Raw genomic sequence first — 10,717 nt, 5'->3', positions numbered from 1 at the left:
CCTAAGGTGCTGATTGGAAATAGGATTTAGAGCAACATGAGGCTGTTCGGTTGGATGGAGTGATGTATTGGAACTAGAAGTGTAATATATATAGTCTAATATACTGGATACATCCTAAACGGCTGGATGACAGCTGTTTGGGATGCTAGTATAGAAGAACTTGGGCAGGTGTTGGGCTGATCAAGTTCAACAGCGTTTAAATGACCCAAAGATTGATCGATATGTGAGAGAGGTTAAACACAACCACACAAAAAGCACTGCAATAATAAATAGACATTTTCATCCCAGATATGCACCAAAACATGTTTAGCTTGCAGAAAATAAACATTAAGAATATTCAATGAATTAACAAAAATACAAATGACACTTAGACATCTTCAAACGGTAACCAGAGCGCAACAGAAACATCCCATGACTCTGTACGTTCCCTGTGTGAGCTGGTTTAAAACGGTTGTCTTCTGAGATCACGCTCCCCACTCAACAAATAAGGACGGACACAATTTTTCAAGTTTTCCCTCTTTCCATTTTTTTTTTATCAAAGAAAAGTGAACACATATTCATCAAGGAGAAACATTTGACCTTTAACATGGTGGCAGCATGTGGTCACTGACATCGTACAACAAAGCTAGGTATCGCACCTCCTTCAACCAACATGGCTGCCATGCAGATGAACATGCCAACTAACACACACACACACACACACTTCATCAATAGGTGGAAACAAACACATATGGCAAAACAACGCAACAGCAAAAACATGATACAGATGATTTCAATGATAACAGACAAGCAATGATTTGAGAGACATACATATATATATATATATATATATATATATATATATATATATATATATATATATATATAACAAACATATATATATATATATATATATATATATATATATATATACATATATATATATATATATATATATATATATATATATATATATATATATATATATATATATATATATATATATATACATATATATATATATATATATATATATATATATATATATATATATATATATATATATATATATATATATATATATAGACATAGACGTGTGTGACTTGTGCAAACGCTCTGCTTTTCTTTTCATCTTTGCTGAAGCTGAATTATACTATCTGATATAGCTCTATCTCTCTGAAGATTAAAACATTCTGCTGTCTGCGGTCAACATGCATTAGCCATGGTTTGGGAAAACATCTCACCATTAAAGCCATTGTTGTTTTACTTAAATCTACCATTACCTGATCAGATACCTTGAGTTTTGTCTGTATGTTATCAAATGTGATGGGGTTGATTTTACAGCCTTGAGTTCTTTCATTATTGTTGCCTGACATCATGGCCCATGATGCTGAGATGTCTTTGCTAACCAGGCTGAATGAGAAAAGGCATTCAAGAGGAACAAGTACAAAGTATCAACAGGCTCAAACAGCTTCTGTCTGCAGTACCTTCGATAATCAACTAACAGCATAATCTTGAAAACATATGGCTTTTTAAACAGACCACACCTGGCCTCCTCTGGAGTGACGCAACAGGAAGATAGAGGCCTGAAGAGTCAAAACAAGCAGCACGAACCAAAATAAGTCTTCTGAACAATATAAGCTTCTGTACAATCAGGCACAAAAATAAACACTTTCTATGTTAAACTCTCATTCCTTTGGTTTTTGGTGCCACAGCAGAGATGACGCTCCATGTGCAGTATCAAGGGATCACTACGTCTGGTGAGAACAAATTATCAAATGCTCTGGATGCTATGGGATTGTGGCTGCTGATGGGTTTTTCCCTCTTTTAATTTGGAATGAGACATGAAGTTGCGGCAGCGGGGAAGTTCATGTTGACATGAGGTTGGGCCTTAGCTGGTTACAAAGTATTCAGAGATAAATTAATAATTCAATCTGAGCTTCTGTCCTGGTTTTAATGAGGATTATGCTGGTTTGCTGCATGCTGCGGTGAGGCCAGTGATCTTAAAGTTATCTGAGTTGTCAGGCTGCAATGCTTCCAGGAGGAGTGATGCCTGACATTCAAAGGTCCAGACATTCAGGACTCTCCATCCTGTGTCGAGAAGCATTCACTTTGATGCTAGCTGCAAAAGTTAGGTTTGGCAATAATATTGAAAATGAAAAATAAATAATTGCATGACAGTTCATAAAACTGGCCTGATTTCAGAGAGATGCAACTGCGAGTAGGTGAAATAAATGAAAGACTGAATATATCTTCTTATACTGTTGTAAAGGTAGTGCGTTCAAATATTATGTCACCCTGTTCACAGCAGGAATCTGATACTAAGCTGCTGACTTGATCTTTCTGTAGGAGGAAGTCCACTGATGTCTACTTCACGTCATATTGGCATGATCCACGCTAAGGATTTCATTTCCTGTCATCTTGCAGCTCCCACCTGACATAACTTTCAAACATTCTACTGCGAATTGGTTCACACTGGGGTGCAAACAGGTGGGGGATGAAGTAGCCTGCTGCAAGTCCTTTGGTTTCAAATGATGCAACATCTCCCATTTGAGTCCGCTTTGCATCTGGCTGCATTGGATTTAAACTGATGCAAGTTTAGAAAACGGTGACAGGAGTGCGGGGGTGTGATTATGACTCATAGCAGAGTGGCAGCCCCCCTCCCCCTCTGTGATTTACAGTCTGCGGCCATGGGAGTCAGCAGTGGGTGGCCTCGATGGGTGACAGCGTCAGGATGCTGCGATCATTGGAGTAGAAGTAGTCCGTGTCATTCCAAGACCTGGAAACAGGCAGCTGAGGGTTAGGAGACTGACACGGCGAGTGAATGTGTGTGTGTGTGTGTAAGGTTAGCAGGCTCAGCTGTCTATTGTGCAAAGGTTTGATTTAACACTCTACACAATAGGGCTGGAAGAAGCAGAGAGGAGGAGGGTTAGTAATGGATGAGATGTTGTTAGTGATGAATATCAGGTCTCTCTTCATTTACTCCCATCTAACCAGGTCTACTGTGAATTCTGACAGAGAAGTACATGTAACTGTTTTTCTTGACATTTGTTTAAGGAGCTAGTTTTTAAGTGATATACCTAAAAAGTAGATTACAACCATACAAATTCTACCTGGTGGTCAATTAGAGCCAAAATAAGAGAGGCTAAGAGGCTGCTCCACCTGAAGTGTGTAAAGGAACACTATCACAGGTGCTTCCCAACTCCAGTGGTTAACAACCACTTACCCCCTCTGCTCAATAAAAATGAGCAACAACATTATCACAATTCCATTGCCTACTTTTCGACATATTTGTTTGATACATTTTGTTTCATATATTTATTTATATATTCTCCCCCCAAATTAACTTTTCTACCTTATCCAAGACATTGTGTGTTTCTATTTTCTTGTCTGATGCTGTTGTAAAATGCACATTTCCCCATTTGGCAACTAATAAATGATTATTATCTTATTTAAAATAAACAACATGGAGAGGTTACAAATCTAGTGGACTTTTGAGAGGAGAAAAGTGTTTTAAAACAATATACCGTATTTTCCGCACTATAAGGCGCACCGCATTATAAGGCGCTACAGTAGAGGCTGGGATTACGTTACGTTACGCGTTAATGTCCATATTCGCAATATGACCAACCTTGTTCAACTGTAAACACACAAAAGAAACACGTAAAGCTCACTTTATCAGTTCATTCCTCATCTACCAATCCCTCGAATTCTTCTTCTTCAGTGTCCGAATTGAACAGCTGGGCGAATGCGGCATCCAACACGCCTCCGTCTCATCAAAGTCATTAATCGAGTCAGCGTCGCTGTTGTTGTCTGGCAGTTCAGTGACAATTCCTGCCTTCCTGAAAGCTCGGACCACAGTTGAGACTGATATATCAGCCCAGGCATTTACGATCCACTGGCAGATATATATATGGATCAATATCAATATTGATCCATATATAAGGCGCATGGTCAGCTTTTGAAAAAATTGAAGGCTCTTAGGTGCGCCTTATAGTGCGGAAAATACGGTACTGGTATTAACATATATCAAAATAGAGAGTACTACTGGAGTACAATGCCTATTAGACATTGTACTCCAAATAAGATCTGTTACACCTCAGGACTACACACAGGACAAAAAGCATGTTAGTGCTCTAGAACGAACAAGGTTACAAATTATAATAATTTTTGGTAAGCCTTAATTTTTTCTTTACAACATATTGATACCTTGACAGCATCTCAAATAAGACTGGGAAAGAAAAAATACCACAATAACCTGATCCAAAGCAGTAGTGTGATGTTTAAATAGATCTGCATCCTCAGTGTTCTTGACAATTTGATTGATCCAAACGTCTTAGTTTCTAAGGTGAGCTGATAATTTTAATCGAATAAAGCTATTCAGTCATGCCCCATTTCCAATTTTGCTGAGTGCCTGATTTGTTATTAGAGGTGGGAGGAGAATGAAGGGAGACTTGAGCTACTCATCCATGGATTGAAGTCAACACAATCACCATAAAGAGAAATAAAAGAAACGATAAAAAAACACCAGCAAGATTCTTGCCTCATATCCACTCTCAAGATAAACAGGATTAGCATCTGACTTTCTGCAGGTAAAATAAAAATGATCAAGTTAAATTATCTCTATATGAAAAATAGGTACCTTCTTGGTACCACATTGTCATCTTCATCCACGGTACTAAACATATTTAGATTTTATGAAATTTATGATGTACTGTATAATTCTATTCAGAGAAGTGGCAGAGTCCTTTTAAAAATTAAAACTTTGCAACGCAAGGTGGGTCTCCTTTGGAGATATTTGACACAGAAAGCACAAATTCGTAACAAGTCTTCAACAAGTAAAAATATCCTCAAGCTTATTTTCAACCTGCTTGAACATCTTCAAGGTGGAAGGACCAGAAAAAAATATATAAAATGGCTTCATCATTAAAGTCACAGCTTGCCACTGTTAAAGGTCACAATAACTGAAACTCCACCACACTGGCTCACATCAAAGTTGAACCAGTTTCAATAATCACAGCGCTCTACCTCAAAGCACCAACAGGGAGGAGCAGAGAGACTTGGGTTCCACATCTGCTTGGTTCAAACAGTAACTCCATTTTGGCGGCTACTCCTGTGCACTTCACAATACTGCACCATTTAAGTCTGATGTATGTGAAACTTCCACATTGAAATGCTGTTTCCGGTTGAAATTAGGATTGGAAAACTAAAGCAAGACTTTTCTCCTATCTGCAAATGTCCATCAACATGTCCATATCTTGTAATTTCTAAATATCAGTTGCTCTACAGTTAACGAATCTCATGGCTTCCAGTTTCACTCGCTCTCTGACATATAGACAACCGTTTTAAGACCTGGTGAACAAGAAGACCCAGGGACTTTAAATAAGCTGATGACTCAAACGGTGGTTTGACCTGAGGCACTCACACGTGCTACATTACTAGCTCGGCTGTTTACAGGAGCTGAGGTCAAACAGAAACATCTCAGTGCTAAAACCATCTTTGCTCCACCAGATATAATGGAACAAAGAGGATGCTAGCACCAAAACACTTTTCAGATAAGCCAGTAGGATAATGAACCCAAGAAAAGAAAGAATAGAACAGGCAGAGTTCTGACAAAATGGAGTTCACAGGCGACATCAACAGCATAGGAATAATTAATCTGGAAGGTCACATGACATTATGCAGATTTCAGACACAGAAAGACAGACAGAACAGATAAAAGCAAGAGGAGTTTGTGGGGGCACTAATACATACATGTCTATATTGTGTACAAAATACCAAAGGCAACAGCAGCCCCCATGCAACATACAGAGTCTGAGCATTCTTGTTTTAATGTCTGCAGTGGACAAGGTAGGTGGAGAAGTTAGATTCCACCCGCCTGGAACATCACAGGTTATAAAACAAGCATACCTTCAAAGTTGGCCTCTTCACAGAAGCACATATAAGGCTTCAGGATCCAGTAGAAAAAGACTAATAGATACAGGAAATAGGAAAAGCACTCTCTGAGACTACATTTCCCAGCAGTCTCTGGTTTAGGGTCCCCATGATCAAGGAGAAGAGAATGGTTTTCAGTCAGTAGCTTAATCTCAAACCAGGGATACCTTTTTTTTATTCTGCTGCATTGAAATAGAGAAGATGAACAGCTGTTGCAATGTCTCCTCAAATTTCAAAAGTATAACCAACAGGTTTGAGGCAGACTGGAGTAATAAAGTTTTCATCTTTACATAGCAGATGGTTGCATTTTCTCACAAGCTGCTTTTAAAGTTTAGAAATTCTGAGAGTGCATGCCTGCCAACTGCTGCACCAGAATACGAACAAGTGAATTCAGGCATAAATGTTTACTTTTTTCCAGTGCAAGTACCTCCTAAATCTAAAATTTATTTTCCCTAGATTTCAAAGGTTTGAGGGAAATTTGTTTAACATGTGGAGGGAGACTTGTGACAAGTACACACAGGAAATCTATCTTGTTATTTATGAAAATATCTTTGACTGCTGACATCTGTGTACGTTTCGTCTTTGTCGCTCCTAGACAGCTACATATTGAGCTGTGACCAGCATTCATTGCTAACTAAAAAGGCCAAGTCGAGCAGCCAGCTACAGTTGGGCTTCCAATAAATATAAGATAAATGTTTTAAGCATTATATAAGATGTAAATATGCTTGGTATATGTTCCTTACAGTCACTAAGCATATAGGACTGGGTGGTTATATTCCCTTACCCCTCTGGCAGTATCCTAGCATTAAGGCCAAATGTGGGCTGAGTTTCACAAGTAGCTCAATTGCTTTGTGGTTTCTAGTTCATGTTCATTTCCTTAAACCAGAATATGAAGAAGAGGAGGAAAAGGGACAGACAAAGGCCTGTGGTAAACAAGGTGGGCAAGGGGGGTGAGAAGAGGGGAATTCAGTAAAGGAGGGGAGGGATAAAACTATACCTGCAGATTTTTTTATATTTACAGAACCAAGCATACTTAAGCAAATGATTTTTTTTTTATTTTTATCCTTCTTAGAGCATAATTTAGCTGCAGCTTGCTCAACTGGAAGAATTTAATTGGTTACTTCATGCCTAGGTCAGAAAATAATTCAATCATTACCTATGGTAGAAGTTGATCTAAACTGAATCATGCATTTAGTGGTTATTTGACCCTGAAATTATGTGAATAATTTTCTTTCATTCAATGAAATTACCCTGAAAATAAATAACATTTACTATTGTTATATTGTACCTAGCATTGCTCTCATACCACTGAATATATATATATATATATATATATATATATATATATATATATAAACTGGAGTTCAAATTATGTTATGATCTTTCTTCATAATAAAATTATTAGTCAGTCAAAACTTTATGTTTCTATAGTAAGATTACTCAAAAGACTGCTGCATGGCTCAAACATGACTTACAAGCTCTGCCAAACCACAGTGACTTTACAGGTTGCTGAAGACAGAGCGGAGGGGCAGTGCATCCCTTATTTTACCTGCATGCTGTCATTGCCTTAATAAACACACACAAAGGCATGAATGAACAGATATGCATGCCCACTCCACCAAACTGTGTAGCATCTACTGCAAAAGACACAAAGAAAAAGACTGCTACATTTTCATTACTGATCTGATCCATACTCCATCCCAAGCTGATTCAGGGAATATTGATTACTTAGCAGAAAGGGCTGATCAGGTCAATTCAATCAATGACCTCATTGTGTCACTTGGATTCAGGTAAAGAGAAACAATAAGACTAAAACTGCAGACAGAGCGGACCAGGAAACTGTGAGCTCAGCTAAATTGCCTTTAAAGCTGCATCAGGCAAAAAAGTTTTTTGACCAAACAAAAACTAAATTTTAAGTTGTTGATGTCTTATCAACCTTTATCACAAAGACAAGCTGCAGTGAAAATGAAATTTGATCTCTATTTACTGAGAGCTCGCTTTGCGCAGTGAACATACATCATCTTCATTTATTTTTACCACTTGCACCCATAAAGCTTAAATTCAAAATAGCCAAGTGCAGCTTGAAAGCTATGTTGCAACAATCTCCTGCTTATGAAGCATTTTCAAATCTCCTCAATTATTAGTTCACTCTATAAAAATGCACCCCTATATTTTGCATTTGGCTCATACATGATTCAGCTAGCTAACCAACATCTGGCTTCCTCTCAAATGAAGAAGCCCCACAATGCAGAAGATTAACTACTGCAACATATAGAAGTCAACATAAAGTGAGAAGGTGAACTTATCAACTGACATATATAGACATCGGTATCATCTGTTAAAGTGCATTACAGCTAACAAGCTAACTCCCATTTGACCACCAAGCTTTGATTTTAAGGTAATACTGAACACAAACAAGAGAGACAAACAGGGCAAACAACAAATAATAGTGCAGTTAATTAGGACAAGGACACATGGGCTAATACACAGACGCACCCTAAGATAGGGGCAAAACATACAAGACAAGCTATGCTCTGTAGTGTCATACTGAGCCTGCTGAGTTTCTGCGTATTGCAGACAGTCTCCATTCTACTGGTAAAATTATTGGGACCCAATTCTCTCTCGCTAGCCAAGCATATACATCTTTATGCTCTGTAGAACGTATGACCATCACACTCTATTCAGTCATTGGTTTTGGTTACAAGGTGAAATGACAGTGTACAACAGTGGATATGAGGTTAATGAAAATTCCCAAGCTCTCCCGACACGAATCCTGGTTTGGGGGGGGGGGGGGGGGGGGGGGGAGACAAAAACAAAACTCATGGTGCAGTCACCATGGCTTCATTCACACAGGTACCTCCTCCTTCAGCTGTCTTTCCAAAGTCCTGCTAAGGCACACCCTTAAACCAGTCTCCATCACCAACTGAAACCCTGATACCCTACAGCTGTATACCCCACAGCTGCCTAGCCCACACTATATACTCAGACGAGTACAAATTGGAAAAAAAAGGACTTACAGTAGAGTTGTAGCCACATTAGGGGGTGTAGCAGTCTGAACTGCAGCCCAAATTTTTGAAACCGAGAGGTGGTGATGTTTCATCAGGATTCATAAACATTGTTTGGTGTCGTCGCAGTCCTCCCCACCTGTTGTTGCGGCTGGATGCGTGGCAATGGTTGGTACTGCCCTGGCACTGCCCGGTCATTTGCTCCAGGAAGTGGGCCAGGCGGGAACAGCCGCTCTGCCCATGTTGGTAGCAGCACAGGGACTCCACACAGCTGAGGGCCTGTGCCTGGGGGGCTGATAGAGACTGGAGAAAGATGAAGAGGTGGGAATGGCAGAAAAAGAGCAAGAAAAGATGATGTGAGAAGTCACAGAGTAGCATAGGTTGAGAAAATAGAAAGAGAACAGAGAAGGGGACAAATTGACAAAAGGGTAGGAGTGGGTGGACAAAGAGAAGGAAAAAAAAAAGAAATGAATAACACAGTTTCACTGTCACATTCTGACAAGATGATGAGGGTGACTGGAGGATGACATATTGCATGCTGTCACAAGAATAATGAACCATAGGGAAACATTTCACACATATTACACATGGGGCTGAAATATTTCAAATAAAAACATAAATCATAAAACAGGCAAACAAGGGAATAACAACAACCCCCCCCAAAAAAATTATATAAATAAATAAATAAATAAAATAAAATCCTGGAACCAAGCGTTTTTAACAAGAATACAACAATGGCAGTGCTCCAGTGATGCTATAAATACTATAAACCTTGTTGTTCATTTATTTCTCCCATTTCTGACCAGCACATTATAATAATGTTAGTGCTCCTAAAAAGTAAGATGACCTGTTTCTCTGTTGCAGCTCCTCAGACTGCAATATTTATGATGAATCAATTTGAGTCTAAGTCTCATATCTTGGCAAAAACTGTGATCCAAAGACAGTCAATGACCTTACAAAATGGTGATATAAGCCAACATATATATATATATATATATATATATATATATATATATATATATATATATAAATTGCCTTTGCTTCACATATATAATCATATGATTATATATCAAAGAAACAAGTTAGTGTTAGTCATCATCTATCCAAATCTTCTTCCATCTTATGTGTGTAATCCTGTACAAATTATTATCTGTACTAACACAGAAGTTGAAAATAAAAGTCTTTGTGCTTAGCTCATTGAGCTGACATTGTTAAAGCTGAATGAAGTTGCTACATAGAAACTTGTGAGATCAGGTTGCTCTGTTGTTCTGAGTCAGCACCAGAGAGAGAGAGGGAGAGTGAGGTTACACTTATATAGTTTGCATACTGAACTCATTCTTTCTTCATGACAGCACATGTATAGATAAATTTAAGAGTAAATATAATAGACCACCAGTTTTGTTTTGGGTCTTCAAATTGTACTTCTTGCTATTATTAAGTAGAGGCATTATTTGATTCTCAAGATCAGAAATGTAATTCTCAGGTATTGCAACAAGGTATATAAATTTCTCCATACTTCTGTGTATTTTAAGTTTTGACAATGTTTTAAAATCTGTGCAAACTCCAAGATTTTATCATTTGAAGATGTAGGCCAGAATTGCCTTATTTTGTGGCCAAATGTTAGACCTGTGCATTGCACACATGGGTTTGGCTCACGATGTTGCTGTTTGTCTGCAGTAGAAATTGGAGACACTGCTGCTTCTGCTTCTTGGCTGGCAACAGGAAAACACAGACAGGACAAATTGAATAAAATTGGTAGTGTTCTGTGTCCCTGGATAATAAATGCATGGTTATGCTCT

General features: G+C 38.3%; 1 protein-coding gene across 1 annotated transcript in view; it reads right to left on the bottom strand.

Moving 5' to 3' along the window:
- Positions 1-1,003: 1,003 nt before the first annotated feature.
- The window catches only part of LOC115041808 (probable phospholipid-transporting ATPase IF), a 41,474-nt gene continuing 31,760 nt past the window's right edge, over positions 1,004-10,717 (bottom strand). Inside the window, exons 29-30 of the mRNA XM_029499598.1 lie at positions 8,931-9,221; positions 1,004-2,758 (exon numbers count right to left, since the gene is read on the bottom strand). Of these exons, the coding sequence (XP_029355458.1) occupies positions 8,949-9,221 (273 nt within the window). The 3' untranslated portion in view covers positions 1,004-2,758; positions 8,931-8,948. The remainder of the gene's footprint in view (positions 2,759-8,930; positions 9,222-10,717) is intronic.

Source organism: Echeneis naucrates, chromosome 4, assembly GCF_900963305.1.
Source record: "Echeneis naucrates chromosome 4, fEcheNa1.1, whole genome shotgun sequence".
In the NCBI taxonomy this organism is placed as follows: domain Eukaryota; kingdom Metazoa; phylum Chordata; class Actinopteri; order Carangiformes; family Echeneidae; genus Echeneis; species Echeneis naucrates.
This window is presented reverse-complemented; position numbering and strand designations above follow the sequence as displayed.